This window comes from Crocuta crocuta, unplaced genomic scaffold (assembly GCF_008692635.1).
Source record: "Crocuta crocuta isolate KB4526 unplaced genomic scaffold, BGI_CrCroc_1.0 scaffold223, whole genome shotgun sequence".
NCBI lineage: Eukaryota > Metazoa > Chordata > Mammalia > Carnivora > Hyaenidae > Crocuta > Crocuta crocuta.
The window spans coordinates 4,321,587-4,337,096 of record NW_027529426.1 but is presented as its reverse complement, the minus strand read 5'-3'; the positions used below and the strand labels follow the sequence as shown (position 1 = coordinate 4,337,096).

General features: G+C 38.8%; 1 protein-coding gene across 1 annotated transcript in view; it reads left to right on the top strand.

The window, feature by feature from the left end:
• The window catches only part of WDR19 (WD repeat domain 19), a 105,518-nt gene that overhangs the window by 3,446 nt on the left and 86,562 nt on the right, over positions 1 to 15,510 (top strand). The window contains exons 4-5 of the mRNA XM_077758930.1: positions 1,529 to 1,654; positions 14,742 to 14,857. Coding sequence (XP_077615056.1) covers positions 1,529 to 1,654; positions 14,742 to 14,857 — 242 coding nt within the window. The remainder of the gene's footprint in view (positions 1 to 1,528; positions 1,655 to 14,741; positions 14,858 to 15,510) is intronic.

Sequence of the window (15,510 nt, the reverse complement as noted above, 5' to 3'; positions counted from 1 at the left end):
CCTTACCCATTTAGCCCATCACCCCTCCCACAACCCCTCCAGTAACTTCCACATATATTTTAAATGGCGAAGACATTCTGTTTTCAGGAAATCATTCTAGATTACACAAAATATAACTTAAGCATTTGTAATGATTCTGTGTAAATTACCTGTATTAGTTATTTTATTGATAGTCTCAATGGTTATTAAGTGTGTAGGGTTCCTGATCTAAATGGTCTTAGACTGCCATGCTTTTTAAAGTTATGTCTGTTTTCTGTGGTTTATTGCTGCCATCTTTGCAAAGAAGATTGTTTTACTTCCCTTGGTCTCTGACAGCCTTTCCCACCTCCAGCTCTGCCCCGCCCACCTCATGCCACCATGTTGGCATTTCCCATTGCTTCTTAATTGTTGCTTTTGTTTTCTATATTATGGAAAACAGAAGTTAAGATAGTTGGTATTATGTCTAAAAATAAAAAGGCACTTAAGTAACTTGTTTGAGTAAATTGTATGGCGTTTTTCATGATCTCTGTGACCTCTATTTTGGTCACAAATATATATATATGTATATATATATATTTTTTTAACCTCTAAATTCTTTGGCTGTATTTATCATAGTTGAATTCAGCTGACAGAGGATCCGCAGATAAATAAAATAGCTTTATGTATTGTCTTTAATTGTTAGATTTTATCAAAAATTTGAAAGCTGCCCTCTTCCAAACTCCCTGAATCTCTGAAAATATTAGAGAAAATTAATTTTGAAGAATAAAATGATCAAAATAACTCCTAATTGTCTTAACTATAAAGCTGAGGATGGCTTATATCCCAGAGCAGAGTCTCGAAATGAAAAACAGCATCAGAGAAGAAAAAGTTTATCCTCAAGGAAGTTTTTGAATTATAATAAACACTTTGGAATAATTTTCAATTGTAACATTTTAAAAAAGCATTTCCTATTTATAACTATTTTGTCATTTTAATCAAGTCACTCTTATTCAATTCTAATATAGAATGAAAACATTTCTTATCACTTCAAAATCCAGTTTTTCCATTATTTACAATCCTACATCTACGCAACCTTAATCTGTTTTATACCCAATGTATCTAGTTATAACTTCATTTTTTATCAGTACTTTCTTTTTCTCTGTAAATCTGACATAACCTTTTGACACTTGGTCATACAAATTACCTCTTGATTCCAGATGTGATTCCCTTGTAAAGGTACTTGATGAGTTGGTTTTACCAAAAGGCCAGGTTCTTTATAGGATCTAAGAAAAATCTGCTAACTTACTATATGTAATTCTATTTAATGTAGTATGTATTAATTATATTTAAATAGAATTTAAATTCTTCCCATCTCCTCAACAACAACAAAAAATTTAACTTCGTGTAATCTAAGTAGCAAACAGTGAGTTGTATTTCTCACTTCAGAAAGTTTGTGACCTATTCAAAGTACATTGGTCTTGCTATAGATAAAAATCACAAATAGATTTTTAAATTTCTTTCCCCAGCTTTAAGAAAATGTATAGCAATATTTTGCTTTCTTTTTTTAAAGTGACTGTGTCGCTATGGATTGGGATAAAGATGGAGATACCCTAGCAGTGATTGCGGAGAAATCTAGTTGCATTTATCTATGGGATGCCAACGCAAATAAAACCAGCCAGTTAGATAGTGGTATGAGGTAAGAATAACTTTTTTATTTTAAATCTTCACTTAGAAACATGATTTTTGGGGGCACCTGGGTGTCCAGCTTTTGGTTTCAGCTCAGATCATGATCTCATGGTTCATGGGTTTGAGCCCTGTGTCAGGTTTTGTGCTGATGGCATGGAACCTGGTTGGGATTCTCTGTCTCCCTGTCTCTGCTCTTCCCCAGCTTGTGTGCATGCACGCTTGCTCTCTCTCTCAAAAAAGAAAAAGAAAAATATGATTATTTGTAGGTTTGATGCTAACAGTACTTCTATCATAAAGATGCATTTGTGAGTTATTATGAAAGAAAGTTCATTTCCTTTTTTGTTGTTACATATAATCCTATTTATTTTGGCCAATTAATTAGAGTAAAATTGTTATAATTGTAAAATATAAATGGCTTCTTAAAAAATTGCTTTCTGTGGAACAGACTAAAATGTATAAAGATGAGACAAAAAATCTGGAGATGGGATTCGCCACAGGCATGGCTGGATCTAGGGGCTCTGGTGATGCAGTCAAGACTCTCTATCTCTTAGCTCTTCCTTTTTCTGTATGATTTCTTCTAAGTCAGGCTGTTTCCATGGCTACTGCCAGCTATTGACTTATGTCATTCCCAGCAGGTTATGCCAAAGAGAAGAGCATATCCCACCATGTGCAGTCGGTTACTCAAAAGGTCTCTAAGTAGGGTAGGCAGGGCCATGGGATTGAATATCCCACCAGGTAAAGAGTGGGATGAAGGGTGGGACAGTTCCCGAATGGAAAATATCCTGGGCAAACAGAATAAGTTACAGATCTCTGCTAAAATAGAAACCATTTTAACATATGGAAAAGAAAAGATTTATTCACAACATGAAACTTGGCAGTTCAGCTTTGAACAAGTTGCTTAACCTCTCTCTAAATCTCAATTTCTTGTTTTATATAGAATGACTATAGTAATAATACCTGCCCCCACGGTGTCATGTGGCATGCAGGTAGGCCACACACATACTATAAGATAAGACTATAAATTTCCAGTTTACCAAGAAATAATAACCCAGAGGAAGCAAGGTGGCCACGCAGAACAAGACCAAAGGTAACCTTAGCACAGTTCTCCCTTCCCTCCAAACTGACTCATGAGGTGTGCATTCACAGTTGATGTCATCTACCCATCCTAAAGTCTTAACATTTCTTGCTCTGTTACGCTTGGGGTATGCATCACTTTTCAGAAAGGTTTGAAGTACTTTCTTTTCTTCCATTCAGGAGAATATTTATAAACATCAAGTACTGATTCTTGAACCAAATTCAGCATCAGTGAGACCACATCCTCTTTTGAAAAAAAAAGCATAATTAATCCCCAGTGTTTCAGACTGGTGTATGTCTGCGTCTGCTGTCTATCTTCCCACAGATCCATTGTCTCACATCATCTCAGAGTTGTGAGGTTTAATTGTGTGTCATGCCCAGACATGAAACCAAGAGCTGAGTGAATGGTAGATGTTATGGTAATTATGGTGGAACCAATTAAGTATTAGTTGATATTAGTATTTAATATCTAATGGTAATATTTAGCTCACTCACAATTCTTTCTATTCATGTTTTCTAAAAAGCAGACTTCCAAACAGGATTGAGTGTATGAGGTTTATTACAGGAAATAACTGTGAGGGAACGTTGAGGGGGCAGGTTAGAAGAGCCATCAGACCATAGTGCATATCTGACCCTTGTGAAGTGGAGAGGGAAGGAAGAAAGATTAGGTAGAAACATCTTAGACTGTAGCTCAGTTCTAAGAAAGTTCAGCTTGGCCTCTGGGGAGACTTTAAGCCAAAGTTATCCATCAGAGGAATCCTTTGTCTCCTGGTAATGGGCCTCAATAGTATCCCCATTCACTCAGTTACTGTCTGGAGGTAGCTTGTGGGAGGGCGTGGCCCCCTGCAGATTGTGGTGATGGATTCCAGTGCCAAGCAGCTGGGGACCTTGGTCAGTTACACTTTCCATAGCTGGAGATCTGAGAGGCATTTTCATGGCTGTCACACCTGCTTAAACATTAAGAGAAACCTGCATATGCATCTTTTAAAAATATATGCTTAATACATGAAACCCAGCAGCCTGGTATATTAGTACTTCTTATTAGAAGTAATTGAAGAAAAAAATTTTATTTAGTTTATTTTTTTAGAGAGAGAGAGGACGAGCAGGGTAAGGATAGAGAGAGAGAGAGAGACAGAATCCCAAGCAGGCTCCACACTGTCAGTGCAGAGTCTGATGCAGGGCTCAAATTCATATACCCTGAAACGATGACCTGAGCCAAAATGAAGAGTTGGATGCACAACCTACTGAGCCAGGTGCCCCTAGAAGTAATTTTTTTAACTACACATTTTATTACATCCATCTATTGTTACAACTAACTTTTTATATACTTTAGGTGAACTTTTGTCTCCTAGGTATCAATGTTCTTAAAAGCAGTGTTGCTCTCAGCAGTGAATGGCTTATCAGTAGTTCTCAAACTTTAGGTGCATCAGAGTGCTTATTAAAACACAGATAGCTGTGCACCACCTCGAGTTTCTCATTCAGTAGGCCTGGGCTAGGATCAGAGAGCTGGCATTTCTGAAGTTCCCAGATGATGATGCTGGTCCTGTGATGACATTTGCAGAACCACTTTTCTATACCCTTTATGATTTCTTTCTTCAATATATAGAAAAGACTTTCCAAGGAGTCCTATTCCATGTAGTAAAGGATTATATAAAAGTTCAAACAGTAGATCCTAGAATGTACATAAGAACTGGTGGGAGGCAAATGTGCTTTCAACCTCTTTCTAGCTCAAGTGAGCTGCTCTTGACAGTGACAGAGTTGGGAGAGAGAGAGATAGCAGCAGAGTAGGAGAACCCTAGACTCACCTTGTTCCATGAATAGAACTAGATAACCATCAAATCATCCTAAGTGCCCCAGAAATCAACCTGAAAACGGACAGAACGGACTATTACTAAAGGGAGAGAAGAGGCCACATTGAAGAAGACAGGATACGTGGAGACATGGTTTAGTGGAGAAACGGGTCCTGGCTGCTGTGGAGGGGAAGGAGCGTGGTTGTGGAGAAGGGCAACTGAGAGAGGAGCATACAGGGGAATGCACAAGGAGAACATTTCCTCAAAGCCATTGGCTTAGACAATGAGAAGGGCCAAATTTTGTGCGTTCTTGCAACCAGTGGGGCTTAAAGCCTGGAGTTTCGAGGTCAGCAGCCTTCATTAGGATAGAGCCTGGAGGGCACTGTCCTGCTCCTTGAGAGAAAGCAGGTAAACAACCCAAGGCATACAGCCTGGAAATAGCAATCTGAAGAGAGACTGAGCCACAAAATTGGGAAATCATTTGCTCTTCTTAGAGCATGTCCCTGAGAGACAGCATTCACAGAGACACCTCTCCAGGAACAAAGGAGCTGGTCAGCACCATTTCTCCCCCCTGCTCCACAGCATAAACACAGAGTCGCCTGTGGAAGCAGCACAGCATGGACACTGGCTGCCTACTTGCTTATATTAAGCACCCCCTGTGCTCCAGTGGAACTGCTTTTCTCAGTCACACTTACCTCAGTCCCAGTGTGACAGACCACTCCCTCAGAAGATCAGCACAAACCCCTGCCCACTCTGTGTCTCCCAGTCAGAGAGTGCTGCAGGCCCTCAATTCTGGTGGAGGCAGAGACAGTTCTCATTTCACAAGCAGACTAAAACTCGCCACATCAGGTCAGGTACCAAACATTGTGCATAGCAGGCAAGGAGAGCCTCTGCAGATGACTCACTGAAGGATAGGGCAGCCAAAACACACAGCAGAGTGCATGCACACACACTGGAGGCACTCCCTGAAGCTCCAGGCCCTGAATGCTATATGATGTCTTCTTTATAAAGCCATTACTTTCAGGAGCAGGAGACGTAACTGGCTTTAATAGCACACAAAAGAAGGCAGAGACTTAGAAAAAATGAGAAGACAGGGAATTTATCTCAAACAAAAGAACAAGATAAGGCCATGGCCAGAGATCTAAGTGAAATAGATATAAATAACATGCCTGATGGAGAATTTTAAAGCAACAGTCATAAGGATGGATACTCACTGGGCTTGAGAAAAGGAGAATTTTAAAGCAACAGTCATAAGGATGGATACTCACTGGGCTTGAGAAAAGGAGAATTTTAAAGCAACAGTCATAAGGATGGATACTCACTGGGCTTGAGAAAAGGAGAATTTTAAAGCAACAGTCATAAGGATGGATACTCACTGGGCTTGAGGAAAGAAGACATCAGTAAGACCCTTCCCACAGAGACAAAAGAGTTAAAAAAAAAAAAAAAAGAATCAGATGAAGAGTACAATAAATGAGATTAGAAACACACTTGATGCAATGAACAGCAGGCTGGAAGACCCAGAGGGACAAATTAACGACCTAGAAGACAAAGGAATGGAAAGTAATGAAGCTGAACAAAAGAAAGAATTGTACAACATGATAATAGACTTAGGGAGCTTAGTGACTCCATCAGATGTAATAACATTCCCATAATAGTAGTCCCAGAAGAAGAAAAGAGACAGAAGGGGACAAAATATGTATTTGAAGAAAAAAATAGCTGAAAACTTGCCTAATCTAGGGAAGGAAACAGACATTTAGATCCAGGAGGCACAGAGAACTCCCATCAAAACCAACCAAAACAGGCCTACTCCAAGACATACTGTAATTAAATTGCAAAATATAATGATAAAAACATAAAAAGCAGCAAGACCAAAGAAGCCCTTAACTTGCAAGGAAAAACCCATAAGGCTAGCAGAAGATTTTTCAACAGAAATTTGGCAAGCTACAAGGCAGTGCATGATATCTTCAAAGTGCTGAACAGGAGGGGTGCCTGGGCGGCTCCATCAGCTAAGCGTCCTCCGCCCAGCTCATGATCTTGCAGTTCAGGAATTCAAGCCCCACATCAGGCTGTGTGCTGACAGCTCAGATTCTGCTTTGGATTCTGTGTCTCCCTCTCTTTAAGCCCTCCCCCCACTTGCACTCTGTCTCTCTCAAAAATAAACATTTAAAAAATTTTCAAAAAGTGCTGAACAAGAAAAATCTGCAGCTGAGAATACTCTGTCCAGCAAGTCTATCTTTTAAAATAGAAGGAGAGATAAAGAATTTCCCAAACAAAACTAAAGGAGTTTATAACAACTAAACCAACCCAGTGAGAAATATTAAAAGGACTCTTTGAATGTAAAGGAGAAACCAAGGGTGGAGTATAAAGGCAGGAAACACAAAAGTAGTAAAAATGAGTATTTCTGTAAAAAAAAAAATCAGTCGAGGAACTCACAAAAAAAGGATACAAAATATAATAGCATATACCTAAAACTTGGGGAGGAGAGGAGAAAAGAATGGGTTCAAATTTAATCAACCATCAACTGAATATAGACTGTTACTTGCAAAAGAGGTTTTATACAAACCTAATGGTAACAGTATATCAAATACCACTAATAAGCATGCAAAGAATAAAGAAATCCAAATATATCACTAAAGAAAATCAGCAAAACATGAAAGAGGGAAAGACAAGAAAGAATCAGAGAAAATCTCCAGAAACAACCACAAAACAAGTAATAAAATGGTAATAAATAACACAACTATCAAAAATTACTATGAATGTAAATGGACTAAATGCTCTAATCAAAAGACATAGGATGTCTTGGGATGCCTGGGTAGCTCAGTCAGGTAAGCATCCAACTCTTGATTTTGGCTCAAGTCATGATCTCACAGTTTGTGGGATCAAGCCCCACATCAGCCTCTATGCTAACAGCATGGAGCCTGCTTGGGATTCTTCTCTTCCTCTCTGCCCCTCCTCTGCTTGCATGTGTACACACTCTCAAACATTAAGAAAAGGGGCGCCTGGGTGGCTTAGTCGGTTGAGCGTCCGGCTTTCGCTTAGGTCATGATCTCGCGGTTCGTGGGTTCGAGCCCCGCGTCGGGCTCTGTGCTGACTGCCAGCTCAGAGCCTGGAGCCTGTTTCAGAGTATGTGACTCCCTCTCTCTCTGACCCTCCCCTGCTCACGCTGTCTCTCTCTCTCTCTCTCTCCTAGAAATAAATAAAACATTAAAAAAAAAAGCATTAAGAAAAACAGACATAGGATGTCAGAATGGATAAAAAGCAAGACCCATCAATATGCTGTGGTCAAGAGACTCATTTTAGACCTAAACACACCTGCAGACTGCAACACTTATGCAAATGGATGTCAAAAGAAAGAGTAGCAAAACTTACAGCAAAATAACTACGTTTTATTTATTTTTAATTTTTTTAATGTTTATTTTTGAGAAATAGAGACAGAGTGTGAATGGCAGAGGGGCAGAGAGAGGGAGATATAGAACGAAGCAGACTCCAGGGTCTGAGCTCTCAGCACAGAGCCTGACACAGGGCTTGAATTCTGGAATCACGAGATCATGACCTGAGCTGAAGTTGGGTGCTTAACCAACTGAGCCATCCAGGTGCCTCTAGGCAAACTGGACTTTATTTATTTATTTATTTATTACAAATAGTTTATTGTCAAATTAGTTTCCACATAACACTCAGTGCTCATCCCCACAAGTGTCCTCTCTCCCTTTCCCCCACCATTTCTGCCCTTCTTCTCCCCCTTGTTCCTCCGTTAAGTTCCTCCTAATCCTCCTATACATGCAAACATATGATATTTGTCCTTCTCTGCCTGACTTATTTCGCTCAGCATAACACCCTCAAGGTCCATCCATGTTGCTACACATGGCCAGATTTCATTGTTTCTCATTGCCATGTAGTATTCCATGGTATAGATAAACCACATCTTCTTGATCCATTCATCTGTTGATGGACACTTAGGCTCTTTCCATGTTTTAGCTATTGTGGAGAGTGCTGCTATGAACATTGGGGTACATGTGCTCCTATGCATCAGCATTTCTGTATCCCTTGGGTAAATTCCTAGCAGTGCTATTGCTGGGTCATAGGGGAGTTCTATTGTTAGTTTCCTGAGGAACCTCCACACTGTTTTCCAGAGGGGCTGTACCAGTTTACATTCCCACCAACAGTGTAGGAGGGTGCCCGTTTCTCCACATCCTCGCCAGCATCTAGAGTTCTCTGATTTGCTCATTTTAGCCACTCTGACTGGCGTGAGGTGGTATCTCAGTGTGGTTTTGATTTGTATTTCCCTGATGAGGAGGGATGCTGAGCATCGTTTCATGTGTCCGTTGGCCATCTGGATGTCCTCTTTGGAGAAGTGTCTGTTCATATCTTCTGCCCATTTCTTCACTGCGTTGTTTGTTTTTTGGGCGTGTAGTTTGAGTTCCTTATAGATTCTGGATATTAACCCTTTATCTGATATGTCATTTGCAACTATCCTTTCCCATTCTGTTGGTTAGGCAAACTGGACTTTAAAACAAAGACTGTAACAAGAGACAAAGAAGGACACTATATAATAATAAAGGGGACAATCCAATAAGATTTAACAATTGTAAATATTTATGCACCCAACAATGAGAGCACACAAATATATAAAACAATAACAAACATAAAGGAACTAATCAGTAATAGGGGAATTTAATACCACACTTACATCAATGGATCATCAGAAAAAAATTTTTTAATGTGGGAGACGGGTAGAGAGAAAGGAAGACAGAGAGTCCGAGAGGGTTCTGCCAGTGCAGAGTCTGATAGGGGGCCCAAACCCATGAGCTGTAAGATCATGACCTGAGCTGAAGTCAGATGCTCAAACAACTGAACCACCCAGGCACCCCAATGGACAGATCATCTAAACAAAAAATCAGAAAGGAAATAAGGGCTTTGAATGACCAGAAGGACTTAACAGATATATTTAGAATATTCTATCCTAAAATAGTGGAATACATACTCTTTTGAGTGCACATGGAACATTCTCCTGAATAGATCATATATTAGGTCACAAAACAGGCCTCAACATATACAAGAAGACTGAAGTCTTACCATGCACCTTTTCTGACCACTGTGCTGTGAAACTTGAAGTCAACACAAGAAAAAAATTTGGAAAGACAACAAATACATGGAGGTGAAATAACATGCTACTAAATAATAAATGAGTCAGTCAAGAAATGATGAAATTAAAAAGCACATGGAAACAAATGAAAATGAAAACATAATGGTCCAAAACTTTGGGGATACAGCAAAAGATGAAAGTATACAACAATACAGGTGTACCTCAAGAAGCAAGAAAAATCTTAAATAACCTAACATTACACCTAAAGGAAGCTAGAAAAAGAACAATAAATGAAGCCTAAAGCCAGTAAAAAGAAAAAAAAAACAACAGAGCAGAAATAAATGATATAGAAACTAAAAAAAAAAACCCCAATGTAACAAATCAATGAAAGCAGGAGCCGATTCTGTGAGAAAAATCAATAAAATTTATAAACCTTCACCCAAAATTATGAAAAAGAGAAAGGACTCAAGTAAAATCACAAATAGAAGAGGGGAAATAATAACTGACACCACAGAAATACAAACAACTATAAGAGAATATTATGAAAAACTATATGCCAACAAATTGGACAAGCTAGAAGAAATGGTTCAATTGTTAGAAACTGGGGCACCTCCCCTCTGGAAAACAGTGTGGAGGGTCCTCAGGAAACTAACAATAGAACTCCCCTATGACCCAGCAATAGCACTGCTAGGAATTTACCCAAGGGATACAGAAATGCTGAGGCATAGGAGCACATGGACCCCAATGTTCATAGCAGCACTCTCCACAATAGCTAAAACACGGAAAGAGCCTAAGTGTCCATCAAGGGACGAATGGATCAAGAAGATGTGGTTTATCTATACCATGGAATACTACATGGCAATGAGAAACAATGAAATCTGGCCATGTGTAGCAACATGGATGGACCTTGAGGGTGTTATGCTGAGCAAAATAAGTCAGGCAGAGAAGGACAAATATCATATGTTTGCACGTATAGGAGGATTAGGAGGAACTTAACGGAGGACCATGGGGGAGAAGAAGGGGGGAAATGGTGGGAGAAAGGGAGAGAGGCAAACCATGAGAGACTCTTGAATGCTGACAAAAACTGAGGACTGATGGATGTGGGGGGGAGGGGGGATGGGCATGGAGGAGGGCACTCGTGGGGATGAGCACTGGGTGTTATGTGGAAACTAATTTGAAAATAAACTATTTGGAAAAAAAAAAAAAAAACTGGGGCACCTGGGGGGCTCAGTCGGTTAAGCATCCAACTTCGGCTCAAGTCATGATCTCCCTGTTCATGGGTTCAAGCCCTGCTTTGGGCTCTGTGCTGACAGCTAGCTCAGTTTCTGGAGCCTGTTTCAGATTCTGTGTCTCCCTCTCTCTCTGATTACCCTCCCCCATCCCCGCACTCATGCTGTCTCTCTCTCTCAAATAAAACATTAAAAAAATTTTTTTAAATAAATTGTTAGAAACTATAAATTACCAAAACTGAAATAGGATGAAATAGAAAACTTGAACAGACTGATAACCAGCAAAGAAATTGAATCTGTAATTTAAAAATTGCCAACCAACAAAAGTCCAAGCTTCACAGGCAAATTCTACAAAACGTTTAGAGAGGACTTTTTGCCTAGTCTTCTCAAATTATTTTTAAAAAAGCAGAAAAGGAAGGAAAACTTCTGAGTTCATTCTATGAGGCCAGGATATTGGCCTATAGTTCTCTTTTTTTAGTGGAGTCTATCCACCAAAACCTGATGAACATGGCTGCAAAAATTCTCAATAAAATACTAGCTAACTGAATTCAACAATACATTAAAAAAGTCATTCACCATGATCAAACTGTTCCTGGGTGGCAAGGGTAGTATTTGCAAATCAATCAATTTGATACATCACATCAATAAGAGAAAGGATAAGAACCGTATGGTTGTTTCAATCAATGCAGAAAAAGCATTTGATAAAGAACAACATCCACTTATGATAAAAACCGTCAACAAAGTAGGGTTACAGGAAACATACCTCAACGTAATAAAGGCCATATGTGAAAAACCCACAGCTAACGTCCCCTTCTGTGGGGAAAAACTGAGCACCTTTCCCCTGAAGTCAGGAACAGGACAAGGATGTACACTCTCACCACTTCTTCTTACATTTTTTCAGTGTTTATTTATTTTGAGGGACAGAGAGAGAGAGAGCTTGAGTAGAGAAGGGGCAGAGAGAGAGGGAGAAACAGAATCCGAAAAAGGCTCTAGGCTCTGAGCTATCAGCACAGAGCCCAATGCAGGGCTCAAACCCATGAACCATGAGATCATGACCTGAGCTGAAGTTGGACGCTTAACTGACTGACCCACACAGGAGTCCCTATTCTCAGCACTTTGATTCAACATAGTACTGGAAGTCCTAGTCACAGAAATCAGACAACAAAAAGAAATAAAATGCATCGAAATCAATAGAGAAAGAGCAAAAGTTCCATTATTTGCAGATGACAAGGTACTATACATAAAAAACCTAAAAGACTACACCAAAAAATTGCTAGAACTGACACGCAAATTCAGTAAAGTTGCCAGATACAAAATCACTGTACAGAAATCTGTCATATTTCTGTACACCAATAACAAAGCAGTAGAAAGAAATATTAAGGAATCAGTCTCATTTATAATTGCACCAAAACCCTAGATACCTGAGAATAAACCTCAGGAAAGAAAGACCTATACTCTGAAAACTATAGAACACTTACAAAAGACATTGAAAATGACACAAAGAAATGGAAAAACATTCCATGCTCATGAATTGGAAGAAAAAATATTGTTAAAATGTCTGTACTATCCAAAGCAATCTACACCTTTAACGCAATCTGTATCAAAATACCAGCAGCATTTTTCACAGAGCTAGAATGAAAAATCCTAAAATTTATATGGAACCACAAGAGATCCTGAATAGCCAAAACAGCCTTGAAAAAGCAAAGCTGGTGGCATCACAATTCTAGACTACAAGTTATACTATGAAACTATAGTAATCAAAACAGTATGGTACTGGCACAAAAAATACACATAGATCAATGGAACAGAATTGAAAGCCCAGAAATGAACCCACAATTATATAATTAATCTTTAACAAAGCAGGGGAAAATGTACAGTGGGAAAAAGACAGTCTCTTCAACAAATAGTGTTGGGAAAACTTGGATAGCTACGTGCAAGAGAATGAAACTTGACAACTTTCTTATAAACATATGCAAAACTAAATTCAAAATTGATTAAAGATCTAAATGTGAGACTTGAAAGCATAAGCATCCTAGAAGACAGCACAGGCAGTAATTTCTTTGACATCTGCTGTTGCAACTTTTTAAATTATTATTTAAGAGAGTGAGAGTGAGCAAGTGACATGGGGGAGGGGCAGAGGGAAAAGGAGAGAGAGAATCTCAAGCAGGTTCCACGCCCAGCACAGAGCCCAACATGGTGCTCAGTCTCACAACTGTGATATCATGACCTGAGCCTAAATTAAGAGTTGGACGCTTAGAGGTGCCTGGATAACTTGGTCAGTTAAGTNCCCCCCCCCCCCCTCTCTCTCTCTCTCTCTCTCTCTCTCCCCCCCCCTCAATAATAAATAAATTAATTTAAAAAATTATTTATTAAAAAAAAAAGAGTCAGTGCTTCACCACCTGACCCATCCAGGCACCCTGCAACTTCTTTCTTGATGTCTCCTAAAGGTAGGGAAACAAAATACAAAATAAACTCTTGGGACTGCATTAAAATAAAAACTTCTGCACAGTGAAAGAAACAGACAACAAAACTAAAGGCAACCTCTAGAATGGAAGAAGATATTTGCAAATGACTTCCAATAAAGGGTTAATATCCAAAATATACAAAGCACTTATAAAACCTAACACCTAACAAAGAAATAATCCAATTAAAATGGACAGAAGACATACAGATGGCCAATAGACACATGAAAAGATGTTCAACATAACTCATCATCAGGGAAATGCAAATCAAAACTACAATGACATGTCAACTCATACCTGTCAGAATGGCTAAAATAAAAACTGGGTGTTGGTGAGGATGTGGAAAAATGGGAACTCTTGGTGGGAATGCAAACTGGTATAGCCACTGTGGAAAATCGTATGCAGGGTTCTCAAAAAGTTAAAATTAGAACTACGTCTGATCCTTCAATCATACTACTCTAGGTATTTACCCAAAGAATATAAAAGCACTAAATCAAAGGGATATGTTCACCTCGATGTTTATAGCAACATTATCTACAATAGCCCAATTATGGAAACAGTGTTAAATTCCATCCATTGACAAGTGGATGAAGAAGATGTGGTATGTATGTATGTACATAAACACAATGGAATATTACTCAGCCATAAAAAAGGATGAAGTCTTGTCATTTGCAATGACATTGATGGAGCTAGAGAATATAATGCTAAGTAAAACAAGTCAGTGGAAGACAAATACCATATTATTTCACTCATATGTGGAATTTAAGAAACAAAACAAGCAAAACAAGAAAAGAGAGAGAGGCAAACCAAGAAACAAACTCTTAACTATAGAGAACAAATGGATGGTTACCAGAGGGGAGGTGCCTCACAGGATGCATAAAATACGTGATAGGGATTAAGGAGTACAGTTGTTATGATGAGCACTGAGTGATGTATTCAAGTGTTGATTCAGTATGTTGCACACCTGAAACTAATATCATACTGTGGTTAACTAATTGGAATTTAAAAACTTTAAAAAGTGACAGGGTTGGAAAATATATTAAGTGATGAATTTCAATGTTTTCAGTTTAATACATCATGTTATTGGACCTGCTTTTTTGAAGGCATGAGGTGTCATCACCCGTTAAGATTTTTACCACATTTACAACTATCATTAGACTAATTAGACCATCTCATCATGTGTCATCTTAATGAAATTTGAGTTTCCATCATGACTTATGTTTTTAATTATTACGTATTCATAGGTCTGCACTGAATTTGTAGGTCTGACTATAAGATCATCTTCTAGCATCTCCAAAATATCTTTAGCACTTCGTTTTTGTTCTAAAGCATTAAGTTGTGATTTTGCACTTCAGCTTCTAAATAGATATTAAAATTACTCATGAAGTACTTTTTAAAAGATCGATTCGGAGGTTATGATTGTGAATTTTTTTTAGTAATTTATATCTTAATGTTATAGGGATCAAATGTCTTTCCTTCTTTGGTCAAAAATTGGAAGTTTCCTGGCCGTTGGAACTGTTAAAGGAAATTTGCTTATTTATAATCGTCAGACATCTCGAAAGATTCCTGTGCTGGGTAGGTTATAGCTGGAAACACTGCTAAATACCTGAGATGCTTTACATAAATGTAATATTTTACTGCCTTAGATTTTTCTGATATTGCAAGGGAAATTGTGTAGTAGTGAAGCTCCCTGGTCAGGCCTTATATCTAGCTAAACTTCAGGATCCTTCCTTCTCTCCTAAGAATTACCCAGGCTACATAGAATGGTCGCTCTAAGGTCAACCTGTGCCTTTGGACACCGGGACATTAATAGGGTGGCTTCCATTTGTCCCTTTCTCACCCAGATTGAGAACTGTGGACATGGACTAGCTCATGTTCATATCAACACATTAGTAGATGGACTAAGACGTTTGGTGACTGGCAAGAATATAACTAGATATTAATTCTGACCTCTTACTCTCTCCAAACACTAAGTTAGCGAACGTAGGCACCGAGTTACATTCGCCTCAGGGTATATGACTAGAGGCTGTTCGTTCCTTGTTTGACATTCTTGGTTCAGGCTCTTTGATTCCCACAGTCTCTGGTCACTTAGCATCTGCCCTCTGAATACCCAAGAAGAAACAGATCTATTCTTAATTATTGTAACATCATGCTGGTGAATGGTGAAACTAGTAAGCTTAATTATACCCAGGTGGCCAGAAGAATTATAATTTACTGCCAAGGAAGAA